Source organism: Coregonus clupeaformis, chromosome 1, assembly GCF_020615455.1.
Source record: "Coregonus clupeaformis isolate EN_2021a chromosome 1, ASM2061545v1, whole genome shotgun sequence".
NCBI lineage: Eukaryota > Metazoa > Chordata > Actinopteri > Salmoniformes > Salmonidae > Coregonus > Coregonus clupeaformis.
In genome coordinates, this window is record NC_059192.1 from 95,382,639 (window position 1) to 95,402,669 (window position 20,031).

General features: G+C 45.6%; 1 protein-coding gene across 1 annotated transcript; it reads right to left on the reverse strand.

Annotated features, from left to right (window-relative positions):
* LOC121577843 (protein LSM12 homolog A) lies at window positions 1-18,430 on the reverse strand. Its single transcript, XM_041891779.1, has 5 exons — window positions 18,262-18,430; window positions 9,004-9,137; window positions 6,924-7,033; window positions 2,633-2,759; window positions 1-329 (listed from the first exon to the last, which is right to left on the reverse strand). Exons 1-5 carry the CDS (start codon window positions 18,386-18,388, stop codon window positions 243-245), a joined length of 585 nt encoding a protein of 194 aa, XP_041747713.1. The 5' UTR covers window positions 18,389-18,430; the 3' UTR covers window positions 1-242.
* Between the last annotated feature and the right edge of the window lie 1,601 nt (window positions 18,431-20,031).

Below are 20,031 nucleotides of genomic sequence, written 5' to 3' on the forward strand. Positions count from 1 at the left end.
TTTTAAATTATCTTTATAAAGTCTAATTTAAGATTAACTCTTTTTTTGTGTGTCTTTTTCGTTAATGTTTTTTTGTTCTTCTGGACCCAGTGCCCTTCAGCGCTGGATCGTCCTGGTCTCTGACAACGAGGGCTAGGAATGCCAACCTCGTCCGGCAGTGGGGACAGACTTCCCGCCGTGCCGTCCACCCGCCGCTGTGTTGCCTTCCCTGGCTGGCCCGACCCACACTGCCCTGCGCTGACTCAAGATGATAAAGAGGAGTCCTTCTGTGTTTGCTGTGCTTGTGAACGTTGCTTCTGACTTTCCACGTCTCTAAAATGTTTCTCAACCTGCAGAGGAAGGACAGGGAAGACCACTTGAGATGCATGATCAATACTATGTTACCAAAACAAAAGTTATTTGAAAGAAAAGTGCAAATGACATGTCAATTGTATAATTTTTCCACAACCAAGGCAACGTATTGACAGATATAACCATAGTAGTAGTAGGTAGGTTGACAGATAGTAGTAGGTAGGATGACAGATATAACTGTAGTAGTAAGTTGACAGATAACAGTAGTAGTTGGTAAGTTGACAGATTTAACAGTTGTAGTAGGTATGTTGACAGATATAACCGTAGTAGTAGGTTGACAGATAACAGTAGTAGTAGGTAGGTTGACAGATACAACAGTAGTAGTAGGTTGACATATATTTTTAATGATCCAATTAACATTTTAGTCATTTAGCAGACGCTCTTATCCAGAGCGACTTACAATTAGTGAGTGCATACATTTTTCATACTGTTCCCCCGTGGGAATATAACAGTAGTAGTAGGTTGACAGATACAACAGTAGTAGTATCCGTCAACCTACCTACTACTACTTTTATAACAGCTGTAGTAGGTAGGTTGACTGATTTAACAGTAGTAGTGTTAGGTACAGTGCATTGGGAAAGTATTCAGACCCCTTGACTTTTGCCACATTTTGTTACGTTACAGCCTTATTCTAAACTTATTTAAGTAGTTTTTTTTCCTCATCAATCTACACACAATACCCCATAACGACAAAGCAAAAACAGGTTTTTCGACATTTTAGCAAACATTAAAAATAAAGAAACTGAAATATCACATTTACATAAGTATTCAGACCCTTTACTCAGTACTTCGTTGAAGCACCTTCTGCGATTACTGCCTCGAGTCTTCTTGGGTATGACGCTACAAGCTTGGCACACCTGTATTTGGGGAGTTTCTCCCATTCTTCTCTGCAGATCCTCTCAAGTTCTGTCAGGTTGGATGGGGAGCGTTGCCGCATAGCTATTTTCAAGTCTCTCCAGAGAGGTTCGATCGGGTTCAAGTCTGGAGATTGAGACTTGTCCCGAAGCCACTCCTGCGTTGTCTTGGCTGTGTGCTTAGGGTCGTTGTCATGTTGGAAGGTGAACCTTCGCCCCAGTCTGAGGTCCTGAGTGCTCGGGAGTAGGTTTTCATCAAGGATCTCTCTGTACTTTGCTCCGTTCATGTTTTCCTCGATCCTGACTAGACTCCCAGTCCCTGCCGCTGAAAAACATCCCCACAGCATGATGCTTCCACCACCATGCATCACCGTAGGGATGGTGCCAGGTTTCCTCCAGACGTGACGCTTGGCATTCAGGCCAAAGAGTTCAATCTTGGTTTCATCAGACCAGAGAATCTTGTTTCTCATGGTCTGAGAGTCCTTTAGTTGCCTTTTGGCAAACTTCCAAGCAGGCTTTCATGTGCCTTTTACGGAGGAGTGGCTTCCGTCTGGCCACTCTACCATAAAGGCCTGATTGGAGGAGTACTGCAGAGATGGTTGTCCTTCTGGAAGGTTCTCCCATCTCCACAGAGGAACTCTACAGCTCTGTCAGTGACCATCGGGTTCTTGGTCACCTCCCTGACCAAGGCCCTTATCCCCCGATTGCTCAGTTTGGCCAGCTCTAGGAAGAGTCTTGGTGGTTCTAAATTTCTTCCATTTAAGAATGATGGAGTCCACTGTGTTCTTGGAGAACTTCAATGCTGCAGAAATGTTTTGATACCCTTCCCCAAATCTGTGCCTCGACACAATCCTGTCTTGGAGATCTACGGACAATTCCTTCGACCTCATGGCTTGGTTTTTGCTCTGACATGCACTGTCAACTGTGGGACCTGATATAGACAGGTGTGTCTTTCCAAATCATGTCCAATGAATTGAATTTACCACAGGTCGACTCCAAATCAAGTTGTAGAAACATCTCAAGGATGATAAATGGAAACAGGATGCACCTGAGCTCAATTTCGAGTCTCATAGCAAAGGGTCTGAATACTTATGTAAATAAGGTAAGTGAGTTTTCTTCATTTTTTAAATAAAATACCAAAAGTTTCAACAAACCTGTTTTTGCTTTGTCATTATGGGTTATTGTGTGTAGATTGATGAGGAATTTTGGTTCATTTAATCCATTTTATAATTAGACTGTAACGTAACAAAATGTGGAAAAGGTCAAGGGGTCTGAATACTTTCCGAATGCACTGTAGGTTGCCAGATATAACAGTAGTAGTAGTAGTAGGTAGGTTGCCAGATATAACAGTAGTAGGTAAGCTGACAGATAAGTTGTAGTTAGGTTGACAGATTTAACAGTAGTTGTAGTTGACAGGTGATACTCACTATTTTGCGTACATGACTTAAAGCACTTCCCTCTTTGCCTTTGCAGTTGTCAGCCTGGTATGGGGGTGAGATTACAACGTCGTCCATCACCATTATATTCTTCTCCTGCCATTTACAGTCTTTGATGCTGCAGAACACAGTACACATCATTAGATCAACATTTAACTGGTCAAACAGTCCTTGAGCTGAGGAGTCAAGTCTATTGAAACCACTCTAGAATGAGTTTTAATCTGATATTTTGAAATAAAGCATGAAATCTCAATTGAATACTTTTTATTTATGAAGCTAAAACTTGACACAACCTACACAATCATTTATAACAGTATGTATCATTAGATTATCTAAGCCTATTATCTGTAAATGTATATTTAGGGAATACAGAAATTGGGGAGATGCAGGACAACTAAGTACTGTCAGGTATATGTGAATGCCTTTATCCAATTCTCCCGGAGAATCTTGTTGCCCGACATGCTATCAATGTGCGCAGCAGTTGACCATCAAATCACACTGCGTCGGCCGTGTGTGCAAAAACGGAGGTGTCGGAGCTGGGATTGTCGTTACCGCGTCTTACCAATTTAAACAATGCTTAGCAGCCAAAATCAGATCAAGACCTCAAATTTTTCGGAACTTCTGTTGACCTAACATGCGACGTCTTCAAATCACCTGCCTCTAAACCTAGCCATTATGACTGGAAAGGGTGTTCAGTAGGCCCGGGTGGACCAGTGTAGGCCCAGTGGCCTGGGAGGACCAGTGTAGGCCCAGTGGACCGGGTGGACCAGTGTAGGCCCAGTGGCCTGGGAGGACCAGTGTAGGCCCAGTGGACCGGGTGGACCAGTGTAGGCCCAGTGGACCAGTGTAGGCCCAGTGGACCGGGTGGACCAGTGTAGGCCCAGTGGCCTGGGAGGACCAGTGTAGGCCCAGTGGACCGGGTGGACCAGTGTAGGCCCAGTGGACCAGTGTAGGCCCAGTGGACCGGGTGGACCAGTGTAGGCCCAGTGGACCGGGTGGACCAGTGTAGGCCCAGTGGACCAGTGTAGGCCCAGTGGCCTGGGAGGACCAGTGTAGGCCCAGTGGACCGGGTGGACCAGTGGACCTAGGCCCAGTGGACTGGGAGGACCAGTGTAGGCCCAGTGGCCCGGGTGGACCAGTGTAGGCCCAGTGGCCTGGGTGGAAAACATTGGACTGCTGTAGTTTACAACAATTATAATTTCTAAAGTGGAAGTTGGGAGAGTTATATTTGAGTGTTTCAATGAAACGTACGTGAGGGAGGCCCCGCTCTCTCGCTTTCCCAGATGTTTAGTTAATTTCATTCCGATCTCCTTTGCATTATTGTAGCCTTTTCTGTAGCCTGTCAACTATGTGTCTGTCTATCCCTGTTCTCTCCTCTCTGCACAGGCCATACAAACGCTTCACACCGCGTGGCTGCTGCCACTCTAATCTGGTGGTCCCTGCGCACACAACCCACGTGGAGTTCCAGGTCTCCGGCAGCCTCTGGAACTGCCGTTCTGCGGCCAACAAGGCAGAGAGTTCATCAATGAGCTTGACGCCTTGATAAGTTCCTTTCCTGAGGATGGCTCACCTCTCACAGTTCTGGGTGACTTTAACCTCCCTACGTCTACCTTTGACTCATTTCTCTCTGCCTCCTTTCCACTCCTTTCCTCTTTTGACCTCACCCTCTCACCGCCCCCCCCCTACAACAAGGCAGGCAATACGCTTGACCTCATCTTTACTAGATGCTGTTCTTCTACTAATCTCACTGCAACTCCCCTCCATGTCTCCGACCACTACTTTGTATCCTATTCTCTCTCGCTCTCCTCCAACACTACTCACTCTGCCCCTACTCAGATGGTAATGTGCAGTCGCAAACTTCGCTCTCTCTCTCTCCTCTTCCATCCTATCATCTCTTCCCCCTGCTAAATCCTTCTCCCTCCGATCTCCTGATTCTGCCTCCTCAACCCTCCTCTCCTCCCTTTCTGCATCTTTTGACTCTATGTCCCCTATCCTCCCGGCCGGCTCAGTCCTCCCCTCCTGCTCCGTGGCTTGATGACGCATTGCAAGCTCACAGAACAGGGCTCCGGGCAGCCGAGCGGAAATTGAGGAAAACTAGACTCCCTGCGGACCTGGCATCTGTTCACTCCCTCCTCTCTACATTCTCTTCCTCTGTTTCTGCTGCTAAAGCCACTCTCTAACACTAGATTTCAAGCCTCTGCCTCTAACCATAGGAAGCTCTTTGCCACCTTCTCCTCCCTGCTGAATCCTCCTCCACATCCATCTCCCACCTCCCTCTCTGTGGATGACTTAATCAACCATTTTGATAAGAATGTTGACGACATCCGATCCTCATTTATTAAGTCAAATGACACCGCTGGTCCTGTTCACTGCCCTACCCTATGCTTGGACTTCTTTCTCCCCTTTCTCTCCAGATGAAATCTTGCGACTTGTGACGGCCGGCCGCCCAACAACCTGCCCGCTTGACCCTAACCCCTCCTCTCTTCTCCAGACCATTTCCGGAGACCTTCTCCCTTACCTCACCCCGCTCATCAACTCATCCTTGACCGCTGGCCATGTCCCTTCAGTCTTCAAGAGAGCGAGAGTTGCACCCCTCCTCAAAAAACCTACACTCGATCCCTCCGATGTCAACAACTACAGAACAGTATCCCTTCTTTATTTTCTCTCCAAAACTCTTGAGCGTGCCGTCTCTAGGCAACTCTCCTGCTATCTCTCTCAGAATGACCTTCTTGATCCAAACCAGTCAGGTTTCTAGACTGGTCATTCAACTGACTGCTCTTCTCTGTGTCACGGAGGCTCTCCGCACTGCTAAAGCTAACTCTCTCTCCTCTGCTCTTATCCTACTAGACCTATCTGCTGCCTTTGATACTGTGAACCATCAGATCCTCCTCTCCACCCTCTCAGAGTTGGGCATCTCCGGCGCTGCTCACTCTTGGATTGCGTCCTACCTGACAGGTCGCTCCTACCAGGTGGCGTGGCGAGAATCTGTTTCCGCACTACGTGCTCTCACCACTGGTGTCCCCCAGGGCTCAGTTCTAGGCACTCTCCTATTCTCTCTATACACCAAGTCACTTGGCTCTGTCATATCCTCACATGGTCTCTCCTATCATTGCTACGCTGTCCTCCCGAGTGGCGCAGTGGTCTAAGGCACTGCATCGCAGTGCTAGCTGTGCCACTAGATATCCTGGTTCGAATCCAGGCTCTGTCGTAGCCGGCCGCGACCGGGAGACCCATGGGGCGGCACACAATTGGCCCAGCGTTGTCCAGGGTAGGGGAGGGAATGGCCGGCAGGGATGTAGAGCATGGTGTTTGCAACGCCAGGGTTGTGGGTTCGATTCCCACGTGGGGCCAGTATGAAAAAAAAATATATATATAAAAAAATCATCATGTATGCACTCACTAACCAGGTGGCGAATCGCATCTCTGCATGTCTGGCAGACATATCAGTGTTGATCACGGATCACCAACTCAAGCTGAACCTCGGCAAGACGGAGCTGCTCTTCCTCCCGGGGAAGGACTGCCCGCTCCATGATCTCGCCATCATGGTTGACAACTCCATTGTGTCCTCCTCCCAGAGTGCAAAGAACCTTGGCGTGACCCTGGACAACACCCTGTCGTACTCCGCTAACATCAAAGCGGTGACCCGATCCTGCAGGTTCATGCTCTACAACATTCGCAGAGTACGACCCTACCTTACACAGAAAGCGGCACAGGTCCTAATCCAGGCTCTTGTCATCTCCCGTCTGGATTACTGCAACTCGCTGTTGGCTGGGCTCCCTGCCTGTGCCATTAAACTCCTACAATTTCTCCAGAATGCTGCAGCCCTTCTGGCGTTCAACCTTCCCAAGTTCTCTCATGTCACCCCGCTCCTCCGCGTACTCCACTGGCTTCCAGTTGAGGCTCGCATCTACTACAAGACCATGGTGCTTGCCTACGGAGCTGTGAGCGGAACGGCACCTCCTTACCTTCAGGCTCTGATCAGACCCTACACCCAAACGATAAAAGTAATACTTCTGCTCCCCCTATCATAAGTTGAATGCACCTATTTGTAAGTCGCTCTGGATAAGAGCGTCTGCTAAATGAAGTAAATGTGGACCAGTGTAGGCCCAGTGGACCAGTGTAGGCCCAGTGGACCGGGTGGACCAGTGTAGGCCCAGTGGACTCGGAGGACAATGGATCAATAAAGAATGCCCATATATTATTATAACCAGTAGCCTATGCAGCCTACCGATACTCTGCCCCTCTGGAATTAATCAAGTTTATCGACTTGAAAGGCACTTACGTTTTGTGAATAGTCTGGAATAGATGCTGGCCCTCCGCAGAAACCCCAGCACTGATTGCATATGCTTGGGACAGCTTGTCCTCCTTCTCTGACCGTGCTCGATTAGCAAGCTGAGAGAAAGATGGAGGAGAAAGTTAGGAGGGGGTTCAGAGTAGAAGGCACTCAACCAACGTGAGTTGAGGTGCAACCAAAAACTACACTCAACAAAAATATGAAATGCAACATGTAAAGTGTTGGTCCCATGTTTCATGAGCTGAAATAAAAGATCACAGAAATGTTCCATACGCACAAAAAGCTTCTCAAATTTTGTGCACAAACTTGTTCACATCCCTGTTAGTGAGCGTTTCTCCTTTGTCAAGATAATCCATCCACCTGACAGGTGTAGCACCTTGTGGTGGGGACAATAAAAGGCCACACTAAAATGTGCAATTTTGTCACAACACAATGCCAAAGATGTCTGAAGTTTTGAGGGAGCGTGCAATTGGCATGCTGACTGCAGGAATGTCCACCAGAACTGTTACCAGATAATTGAAATGTTAATTTCTCTACCATAAGCATCATTTTAGAGAATTTGGCAGTACGTCCAACCAGCCTCACAACCGCAGACCACATGTAACGATGCCAGCCTAGGACCTCCACATCCGGCTTCTTCACCTGTGGGATCGTCTGAGACCAGCTACCCGGACAGCTGATGAAACTGTGGGTTTGCACAACCGAAGGATTTCTGCACAAACTGTCAGAAACCGTCTCAGGGAAACTCATCTGCGTGCTCGTCATCCTCATCAGGGTCTTGACCTGACTGCAGTTTGGCGTCGTAATCAACTTCAGTGGGCAAATGCTCACCTTCGATGGCCATTTGCACACTGGAGAAGTGTGCTCTTCACGGATGAATCCCGGTTTCAACTGTACCGGGCAGATGGCAGACTGCATCGTGTGGGCGAGCGGTTTGCAGATGTCAACATTGTGAACAGCGTGCCCCATGGTGGCGGTGGGGTTATGGTATGGGCAGGCATAAGCTACAGACAACAAACACAATTGCATTTTATCAATGGCAATTTTAATGCACAGATACCGTGACCCTGAGGCCCATTGTCGTCCCATTCATCCGCCACCATCACCTCATGTTTCAGCATGATAATGCACGGCCCCATTTTGCAAGGATCTGTACACAATTCCTGGAAGCTGAAAATGTCCCAGTTCTTCCATGGCCTGCATACTCACCAGACATGTCACCCATTGACCCAGAGCATCCCAAACATGCTTGACAGCGTGTTCCAGTTCCCGCCAATATCCAGCAACTTTGCACAGCCTTTAAAGAGGAGTGGGACAACATTCCATTGGCCACAGCAGGAGGCAAATGGTGGTCACACCAGATACTGACTGGTTTTCTGATCCACGCCCCTACCCTTTTTTAAAAAGGTATCTGTGACCAACAGATGCATATATGTATTCCCAGTCATTTGAAATCCATAGATAAGGGCCTAATTTATTTATTTAAATTGACTGATTTCCTTATATGAACTGTAACTCAGTAAAATCTTTGAAATTGTTGCATGTTGCGTTTATATTATATCAGTGTAGTTGAAGGTAATAGGCGCGATACGGAACTCTCAATTACAATTGATAACCTTGATCAGAAACATGGGATGAGAAAGTTGACAAGGAAGATTTAACAATGACTGGCTCAGATGGGTGATTATTTGAGACAGGTGACAAATGTAACTCAAGTCATCTCATCGCAAGTAACCTAACACTGGGCCTGGCCTGTTCATAAGATGTACAAAACAATGTTTGACAGATTTTGTTTTCCATACAAATAGGCTAATCATAAGCACTTTACGAATCCCGACTGAAGCCTAGGCTACACAAAAAGTCAACAAGCATCTACAGCAGGGTTATTCAAATCTTACCCTCTGAGGTTGTGACTACTCCTGGTTTTCTGTTCTACCTGATAATTAAGTTCACACACACCTGGTGTCCCAGGTCTAAATCAGTCCCTGATTAGAGGGGAAGAATGAAAAAAGCAGTGGAACTGGCTGAATTTGTGGGATCTACAGTATGACAGCAGATGAGGGCTTACCTTGCTAACATTCAGTGATGCTAGAGGAGGAGGAGTTTCAGTGCGATCATTTATTATATCCACTTCAGAAACATAGGCTAAATTGATCAGGATGACGTCGTGGAGATTTGGCTTTCTGCTGGAGGGATCACATTCTGGGAGGAACTCAAGTCAAGGTAAACAAGCTGTGTAGTAGCAGTATTAGTAGTAGATCAGCATTGTAGTAGCAGTAACAGTAGAAAAGAAGCATCCTAGCACATGGCTTGGTAACTAGAGCATCAGTGACATTCAAAGAATCTCAAGACCTGTGGATAGATAAGGAGGGTTCACTTTAAGTCTATACAAAAACACCCCATTATACCAATGACCCAGACTGCATACAGCCTTTCTGTCATGCTGCACGGTATTCCAGCCATTTGACTGAGCATTTGGAAGGCATGTCTCTCACATGAGAGTCACACCTATTCCTTCCAAATGCACTTATGATTTTTTTGCTTACACTTCATCTCACGTTGGTTGAGCACCTTCTACTCCTCTCCAGGTATTTCACTGAGCAAATATAACATCAACATCAGCAGGGTTAGAAAGTGTTAATCGTCAATATTAGGGTCTATATCCCCATCAATCATCAATATTAGGGTCTATTCTCCATCAATATTAGGGTCTATTCTCCCCATCAATCGTCAATATTAGGGTATATTCTCCATCAATATTAGGGTCTACTCTCCCCATCAATCGTCAATATTAGGGTCTATTCTCCCCATCAATATAATGGTCTATTCTCTCCATCAATCGTCAATATTAGGGTCTATTCTCCCCATTAATCGTCAATATTAGGGTCTATTCTCCCCATCAATATTAGGGTCTATTCTCCCCATCAATCGTCAATATTAGGGTCTATTCTCCCCATCAATATTAGGGTCTATTCTCCCCATCAATATTAGGGTCTATTCTCCCCATCAATCGTCAATATTAGGGTCTATTCTCCCCATCAATCGTCAATATTAGGGTCTATTCTCCCCATCAATCATCAATATTAGGGTCTATTCTCCCCATCATTCATCAATATTAGGGTATATTCTCCATCAATATTAGGGTATACTCTCCCCATCAATCGTCAATATTAGGGTCTATTCTCCCCATCAATATTAGGGTCTATTCTCCCCATCAATCGTCAATATTAGGGTCTATTCTCCCCATCAATCGTCAATATTAGGGTCTATTCTCCCCATCAATCATCAATATTAGGGTCTATTCTCCCCATCATTCATCAATATTAGGGTATATTCTCCATCAATATTAGGGTATACTCTCCCCATCAATCGTCAATATTAGGGTCTATTCTCCCCATCAATATTAGGGTCTATTCTCTCCATCAATCGTCAATATTAGGGTCTATTCTCCCCATCAATCATCAATTTTAGGGTCTATTCTCCCCATCAATATTAGGGTCTATTCTCCCCATCAATCGTCAATATTAGGGTCTATTCTCCCCATCATTCATCAATATTAGGGTCTATTCTCCCCATCAATCATCAATATTAGGGTCTATTCTCCCCATCAATCATCAATATTAGGGTCTATTCTCCCCATCATTCATCAATATTAGGGTCTATTCTCCCCATCAATCATCAATATTAAGGTCTATTCTCCCCATCAATCGTCAATATTAGGGTCTATTCTCCCCATCAATCATCAATATTAGGGTCTATTCTCCCCATCATTCATCAATATTAGGGTCTATTCTCCCCATCAATCATCAATATTAGGGTCTATTCTCCCCATCATTCATCAATATTAGGGTCTATTCTCCCCATCAATCATCAATATGAGGGTCTATTCTCCCCATCAATCGTCAGGAACCTTCTTAAGTTGCTCAACCTCTACACTTAGAGGCACTGTTATAACCCCTTGAGAGGAGCTCTGTTCCGTAGACTAAAACTTCTTGTTCCCCCAGTTGAACAAAGCTCGATCCCTCTGGGAGATAGGGTGTACATATGTCAGAGGAGGTTGGTGGCACCTTAATTGGGGATGACGGACTCGTAGTAAAGGCTGGAGCGGAATAGGTGGAATGGTATCAAATACATCAAACACATGGTTTCAATGTGTGATGCTATTCCATTTGTACCGTTCCGGACATTATTATGAGCCGTCTTCCCCTCAGCAGCCTCCACTGACATCAATCATAATGAATCCACTTCATGCTACCTTGACTGACTGCATCTTTCCTAGCTTACTCTCCACCCACCCCGATACCACAAACGGACCAGACAAAACCCCATGCTTGACTTTTTCCTTGAATCCTACTCCAACCAGCAATGAATCCTGTTTCCTTTCCGCTCTTCAGACTCTTCCTCATTCTCTTCAACTCGTTGATCACTAATAACAGGAGATACAAGGTCCTCAGTTCTATATTCAGGAGACATCCGAGAGCCCCAGGTCTATAGGAAGACGTATGTCTACACTCAGGAGACCAATATTCCATGTCTTATCTGGCCTTATGTCACATTAAACATATTGATCATATCTGGCCTTATGTCACATTAAACATATTGTTTGTCCTTGTAACTATTATTCTCAAATTGCATTATTTCAGGACTGGTGCAGTCTTGGTTTGACCTAGATCACAGTTGACTAATGTAGTCCCGTGTAGCTCAGTTGGTAGAGCATGGCGCTTGCAACGCCAGGATTGTGGGTTCGATTCCCACGGGGGACAAGTATGAAAATGTATGCACTCACTAACTGTAAGTCGCTCTGGATAAGAGTGTCTGCTAAATGACTAAAATGTCAAAATGCAATATTAGGGTATATTCTCCCCATCAATCGTCAGTATTAGGGTCTATTCTCCCCATCAATATTAGGGTCTATTCTCCATCAATCATCAATATTAGGGTATATTCTCCCCATCAATCATCAATATTAGGGTCTATTCTCCCCATCAATCATCAATATTAGGGTCTATTCTCCCCATCAAAAATGTAAAATCTCAGACACCTGTAGATCAACATAATAAAAAGTGGTAGACTGAGGAGCTGTGGTTAGAGACTGAGGAAGTCTTGCCAGACGCATGGCACTCCGTCAGCAGCTGTGGTTAGAGACTGAGGAAGTCTTGCCAGACGCATGGCGCTCCGTCAGCAGCTGTGGTTAGAGACTGAGGAAGTCTTGCCAGACGCATGGCGCTCCGTCAGCAGCTGTGGTTAGAGACTGAGGAAGTCTTGCCAGACGCATGGCGCTCCGTCAGCAGCTGTGGTTAGAGACTGAGGAAGTCTTGCCAGACGCATGGCGCTCCGTCAGCAGCTGTGGTTAGAGACTGAGGAAGTCTTGCCAGACGCATGGCGCTCCGTCAGCAGCTGTGGTTAGAGACTGAGGAAGTCTTGCCAGACGCATGGCGCTCCGTCAGCAGCTGTGGTTAGAGACTGAGGAAGTCTTGGGGAAGGCCTGTTAGTTAGTGGCCTAGTCAGCTGGAATGACAACCAAGGGCAATGCTGCCACCTATTGCAGCCACAGGAGAACATTCCCAGGTTGTAGCATGACAATGAATGACAGGAAGCATCCTAGAGAAGGTTGAGAGGCATGAATGGAACAGAATAAAAGATGTACCGCATAAGGCACTAAATGCAGAGATGGTGTCCTTCCACAACATAGTTTAGTGTTAAACGTCTAGGCCTAAATACTGAAAATATACACATTCTCCTGGAGGTACATCTATCACCTCTGGGATAGCTTGTTAAAAACAACCAGAATACCTGGTAAGATGCTGGACATCCCTCATCAGCGCTGAGGACTGGTCACTTCAATCATGCCATCTGAACAAAACACGCATGCTATTCATCTACAAAACATCCAACTACAGTTATGCCTTTAACCAAAACACAGAAAGAATTGCAACTGTGGTTACATTTTTACTTGCTTTGTTCATTTTACATTTTAGTCATTTAGCAGACGCTCTTATCCAGAGCGACTTACAGTTAGTGAGTGCATACATTTTCATACTGGCCCCCCGTGGGAAACAAACCCACAACCCTGGCGTTGCAAACGCCATGCTCTACCAACTGAGCTACAGGGGACTGGTGTTGTTCCTGGTGGGGTCTTTACGGTCTGCCACTGCCATTCTTTGACAATAACAGGTTCTCTCCTATTAAATTCAGAAGCTCGGTGAGTGCTAAACTACATCTCCAGTCTCAGTGGACTGGTATAACGAGAAGAAAGAATACAGTTGAATGGCTAGCAATAGTGGCAGGCATGCGTTCAAACAGCCTTCTGCCTTCTCCCTACAGTTCTCAGCCATTAGCTTCGCCCACGAGTTATGTGAACTACAATCCCGAAGCTGTGTTTTAAAGCTGCAATATGTAACTTTTTGGGCGACCCGATCAAATTCACATAGAAATGTGAGTTATAGATCTGTCATTCTCATTGAAAGCAAGTCTAAGAAGTGGTAGATCTGTTCTATGTGCACTATTTCTATGCTTCCTGTTTTTGCGTCTTTTACGTTTGGTACACCAGCTTCAAACAGCTGAAAATACAATGTTTGGTTATATTTCACAGCGGTTTAGATGGTACAATGATTCTCTACACTATACTTGCTTGTTTTGTCACTAACTGAAATTACGGACACTATTAAAATCTTTGCAACCAGGAAATGGTGGAGCGATTTCTGCATAGCGCATCTTTAACGTTTGGAAACTTCAATTATCGTCGCTTGCGATTTGGCTTTCGAAACATATGGCCCTTATCTTTCATCAGCAAGAAAGAATCCTTCAAATAAAAAAGATACACTTACTGTAGCAGTTACAGAGCCATACAGCTATGGTGCCGCCATCCGACCAAACTACACTTCTGCTACACTAACCTTAAACTTACACACAGGTGTTGGGAGCACGCTAGAAAGCTAATTAGCAGGGCCTGCCCACTCATAAGGCAGGATTAGGCGAACGCCTATGGCGGCAAGACTGACGAGGGTTACGCTTCGGCGCGATCAAGGTGTGTATCAATTTAACCTTTTGTTTTTTGGAAATTATTTCTCGCTGATATGAAAGATAAGGTCCTTATGCCTCATGTCCACCAGATGCAAACTGTGTTCCGGCGGAAGTCATTCATTGTCAATGGAGCAGTCCACAATGTCAATGGAGCAGTCCACAATGTCAATGGAGCAGTCCACAATGTCAATGGAGCAGTCCACAATGTCAATGGAGCAGTCCACAATGTCAATGGAGCAGTCCACAATGTCAATGGAGCAGTCCACAATGTCAATGGAGCAGTCCACAATGTCAATGGAGCAGTCCACAATGTCAATGGAGCAGTCCACAATGTCAATGGCGCAGTCCACAATGTCAATGGCGCAGTCCACAATGTCAATGGCGCAGTCCACAATGTCAATGGCGCAGTCCACAATGTCAATGGAGCAGTCCACAATGTCAATGGCGCAGTCCACATTGTCAATGTAGCAGTCCTTTGGGGGTGCAGCACTAGGCTGTGATGTGTTCTGTGTACTGCATCAAATCAAATGTATTTATTAAGCCCTTTTTACATCAGCAGATGTCACAAAGTGCTTATACAGAAACCCAGCCTAAAACCCCAAACAGCAAGCAATGCAGATGTAGAAGCAGGTGGCTAGGAAAAATTCCCTAACTCCCTAGTGTGGCGTACTGCATTAGCATCGAACAGCCCCCGCGATATGCAACTTTTCAGGGAAGTCAGGAACCAATATACACAATCAGTTAGGAAAGCAAAGGCTAGCTTTTTCAAATAGAAATTTGCATCCTGTAGCACTAACTCCAAAAAGTTTTGGGACACTGTAAAGTCCATGGAGAATAAGAGCACCTCCTCCCAACTGCCCACTGCACTGAGGCTAGGAAACACTGTCACCACCGATAAATCTACAATGATCGAGAATTTCAACAAGTATTTTGCTACGGCTGGCCATGCTTTCCACCTGGCTACCACTACCCCGGCCACCAGCTCTGCACCGTCCGCTGCAACTTGCCCATGCCCTCCCTGCTTCTCCTTCACACAAATTCAGACAGCTGATGTTCTGAAAGAGCTGAAAAATCTGGACCCCTACAAATCAGCTGGGCTAGACAATCTGGACCCTTTCTTTCTAAAATTAGCCGCCGAAATTGTCGCAACCCCTATTACTAGCCTGTTCAACCTCTCGTAACGCCTGAGATCCCCAGAGATTGGAAAGCTGCCGCGGTCATCCCCCTCTTCAAAGGGGGTGACACTCTAGATCCAAACTGTTACTGACCTATATCCATCCTGCCCTGCCTTTCGAAAGTTTTTGACAGCCAAGTTAACAAACAGATCACCGACCATTTCGAATCCCACCATACCGTCTCCGCTATGCAATCCGGTTTCCGAGCTGGTCATGGGTGCACCTCAGCCACGCTCAAGGTCCTAAACGATATTATAACCGCGATCGATAATAGACAGTACTGTGCAGCCGTCTTCATCGACCTGGCCAAGGCTTTCGACTCTGTCAACCACCGCATTCCTATTGGCAGACTAAATAGCCTTGGTTTCTCAAATGACTGCCTCGCCTGTTTCACCAACTACTTATCAGATAGAGTTCAATGTGTCAAATCGGAGGGCCTGTTGTCTGGACCTCTGGCAGTCTATGGGGGTGCCACAGGGTTCAATTCTCGGGCCGACTCTATTCTCTGTGTATATCAATGATGTCGCTCTTGCTGCTGGTGACGCTCGGATCCACCTCTATGCGGACGACACCATTTTGTATATACCTGGCCCTTCATTGGACACTGTTAACAAACCTCCAAAACGAGCTTCAACACCATACAACACTCCTTCCGTAGCCTCCAACTGCTCTTAAACACTAGTAAAGCTAAATGTATGCTCTTCAACCGAACGCTGCTTGCACGCTCCCACCCGACTACAATCACTACTCTCGGCGGGTCTGACCTAGAGTATGTGGACAACCACAAATACCTAGGTGTCTGGTTAGACTGTAAACTCTCCTTCCAGACTCACATTAAGCATCTCCAATCAAAAGTTAGATCTAGAATCGGCTTCCTATTTCACAACAAAGCCTCCTTCACTCATGCTGCCAAACATGCCCTCGTAAAACTGACTATCCTACCGATTCTTGACTTTGGCGATGTCATTTACAAAATAGCCTCCAACACTCTACTCAGCAAATTGAATATAGTCTATCACAGTGCCATCCATTTTGTCAGCAAAGCCCCATATACTACCCACCATTGTGACCTGTACGCTCTTGTTGGCTGGTCCTCACTACATATTCGTCGCCAAACCCACCGGCTCCAGGTCATCTATAAATCACTGCTAGGCAAATCCCAGTCTTATTTTAGCTCACTGGTCACCATAGCAACACCCACACGTAGTCTGCGCTCCAGCAGGTATATCTCACTGGTCATCCCCAAAGCCAACACCTCCCTTGGCCTCCATTCCTTCCAGTTCTCTGCTGTCAATGACTGGAACGAACTGCAAAAATCTCTGAAGCTGGAGACTCTTATCTCCCTCACTAACTTTAAGCATCAGTTGTCAGAGCAGCTTACCGATCACTGCACCTGTACACAGCCATTCTGAAATTAGCCCACCCAACTACCTCATCCTCATATTGTTATTTATTTTGCTAATTTGCACCCCAGTATCTCTATTTGCACATCATCTTTTGCACATCTATCATTCCAGTGTTAATATGAAATTGTAACTATTTTGCACTATGGCCTATTTATTGCCTTACCTCCATAACTTACTACATTTGCACACACTGTATATATATTTTCTGTTGTATTTTTGACTTTATGTTTTGTTTTACCCCATATGTAACTCTGTGTTGTTGTTTTTATCGCACTGCTTTGCTTTATCTTGGCCAGGTCGCAGTTGTAAATGAGAACTTGTTCTCAACTGGCTTACCTGGTTAAATAAAAATAAATAAAAAAGAGTAACCAGGCTCTGAGGGGTGGCCAGTCCTCTTCTGGCTGTGCCTGGTGGAGATTATAAGAGTACATTGCGATTAAGGCCAGATCGTTATTCAAGATGTTCAAAGATGACCAACAGGGTCAAATAATAATCACAGTGGTTGTTGAGGGTGCAACAGGTCAGCACTGCATGAGCTCAATATTTTCTAATCATGCGTTGCTTTACCATGCGGTGGTACAAACGTAAGTAAACACACTCCAACTACCTAGCTTTTAACTAGTTGAAAAGCAAAACACATGTGCCTCAAGTATGGAAAATGCGGGCTAGAAATCAAAAACTGTACTGCAAGCAAGCTATGCATCTTAATGTTCAGACCGAGCGTCGGGGATCTTAACAACCCCCCCAATACTACAGAAGAAGCCTTCATCCAATGACTCTTTTTGTAATGTAATGGAACTGACAGTCATGATCAAGGGCTACTAACAACCAGTCATTGAAGCCCATGCAAGGTGGTCCTACACCCACCCTCTGGAGTGTGGACTGACGAGAGAAATATCCATAGTTTTTCAGCTAGTTACTTGGGCCAAGGTGTATTGAAGAGCCATATAGTATAAGATTAGCTTGTAGCGTTAGTGTACAGTGACGGAACCGGCATGTTTCATCATACTACCATATCTAGCCAACAAGCTAGGCTAGCTAACGTTAACTAGGTACCCTTGGGTCATCCACCGACTTTGACAACTCAATCATGCCGTGCTAGTTAATCAGATTGATAACGAAGACTGTTACGAATATCAAACATAGACAGCGTCAAATGGTACCATAATTTGCTGGCTATCTAAACGCTAGTTACCGTTAGCTACTAACTAACTGCTAACTAACACTAGTTAGCGTTGAGGCAATGAAATTAATTGTAATTTACCTAGCATTGATAAGTATGCAATCAGTTAGGTGGCAATAAGAATAATAGTATATCGCACGTTTCTCAAAACCATCTGCGCTGGTCAGTTAACTAGCAAGACTGTCACGCTAGCCAATAACAATTACTGAATCTGCCATAATGGGTTCTGCCAAAAAGTGATCCTAGTCGAAGACCAGCAATTCTACGTTGGCTCACAATACATGTAAGCAATAACTAAGAAATCAGAGGAAAACTACAGCAACATTAACTAAATGTAATACATATGTACGACTCAGACAATCTTAATGAATTGTATCGAAATATTTCACGTGGGACAAAGCTAGCTAGCTAAGCAATTCGGCTAACTACTACTAATTACGCCTGTGCGGATCACTATTTGACATATGTCCGTTAACGACAGCCCCTCGTAGGCAAACAGGCCAATTATTCAATGGCATCCTAAAATAGAGAAAGGATACTCAAAGTCAACATCTTGGACTGGTAGTCGAAGGCCACCACTTCTCCCTGCAGACGCTGGCCCAAGCAAGTGAGACAAGAAACATGGCTCCCGACACTAAAATACTCCCCCGGTCCAGGAGCCGCCATCTTCTCCGCCAGGAAAGCGGAGCGCCAGTCTTACGTAAAATTAGTACGTGATCTCGTCACATGACTTCGGGGAGTGTCGACTCACGTACGTTCCATCTGATGATTTTAATTCATTCCACAGTTCGTGCTGTAGCTAGATAGCATTCTAGCGTTACATTTAGATTTTGGATGAAAAAAGGAGCGCCACTCTCTGATGGGGGAGGCATTGACTGATGGAACAGTTTGATGCCAACCATCAGAAAGTCAACATGCACCTGCAAAGTTTGTCCCATTCCTTCCCCTGTTGTCAGGATTCAGAAATGCTTCTGCTGCAAAATAGTTCCTTCCTGACTATCACGCCATCAATCCGAATATCCTCATAATGTCTTATTTGGATCCTTCAAATTGTGTATTTACTTTAATGATGGAGGCCTTTAAGGTATTTGGATGGCTGAAGCACTTCAGCAAAGAACGAAGAGCCAAGACACACTTAGGTTGATTGCCACTCACATTGGGGACACCAAAGCTGCCTTCCTTCTCGTGTTTCCCTTGATATACACTATATATACAAAAGTATGTGGACACCCCTTCAAATTAGTGGATTCGGCTATTTCAGTCACACCTGGTAAGATGCTGACAGGTGTATAAAATCGAGCACACAGCCATGCAATCTCCATAGACAAACATTGGCAGTAAAATGGCCTTACTGAATAGCTCAGTGACTTTCAACGTGGCACCGTCATAGCATGCCACCTTTCCAACAAGTCAGTTCGTCAAATTTCTGCACTGCTAGAGCTGCCCCGGTCAACTGTAAGTGTTGTTGTGAAGTGGAAACATCTAGGTGCAACAACGGCTCAGCCACAAAGTGGTAGGCCACACAAGCTCACAGAACTGGACCGCTGAGTTTCGTCTGTCCTTGGTTACAACACTCACTACAGAGTTCCAAACTGCCTCGTCAGCACAACGTCAGCACAATAACTGTGGAGTTAAGCTTGCCGCCATTGGACTCTGGAGCAGTGGAAACGCGTTCTCTGGAGTGATGAATCACGATTCACCATCTGGCAGTTCGACTGACAAATCTGGGTTTGGCTGATGCCAGGAGAACGCTACCTGTCCCAATGCATAGTGCCAACTGTAAAGTTGGGTGGAGGAGGAATAATGGTCTGTGGCTGTTTTTCATGGTTCGGGCTAGGCCCCTTAGTTCCAGTGAAGGGAAATCTTAACACTACAGCATACAATGACATTCTAGATGATTCTGTGCTTCCAACTTTCTGGCAACAGTTTGGGGAAGCCCCTTTCCTGTATGACAATGCCCCCCGGCACAAAGCGAGGTCCATACAGAAATGGTTGGTCGAGATTGGTGAGGAAGAACTTTACTTGCCTGGACAGAGTCTTGACCTCAACCCCATCGAACACCTTTGGGATGAATTGGAACGCCGACTGCGAGCCAGGCCTAATCGCCCAACATCAGTGCCAACCTCACTAATGCTCTTGTGGCTGAATGGAAGCAAGTCCCCGCAGCAATGTTCCAACATCTAGTGGAAAGCCTTCCCAGAAGAGTGGAAGTTGTTATAGCAGCAAAGGGGGGACCAACTTAATATTATTGGCCGTGATTTTGGAATGAGATGTTCGACGAGCAGGTGTCCACATACTTTTGGTCATGT

Excerpts from the sequence above, each read along its gene's own strand:
- LOC121577843 (XM_041891779.1), bottom strand. The coding sequence starts at position 18,388 with ATGGCGGCTCCTGGACCGGGGGAGTATTTTAGTGTCGGGAGCCATGTT. Across the intron at positions 7,034-9,003 it reads CATCACTGAATGTTAGCAAG|CTTGCTAATCGAGCACGGTC; the intron begins GTAAGCCCTCAT and ends TCTTTCTCTCAG. Across the intron at positions 2,760-6,923 it reads TTCCAGACTATTCACAAAAC|CATCAAAGACTGTAAATGGC; the intron begins GTAAGTGCCTTT and ends TGTGTTCTGCAG.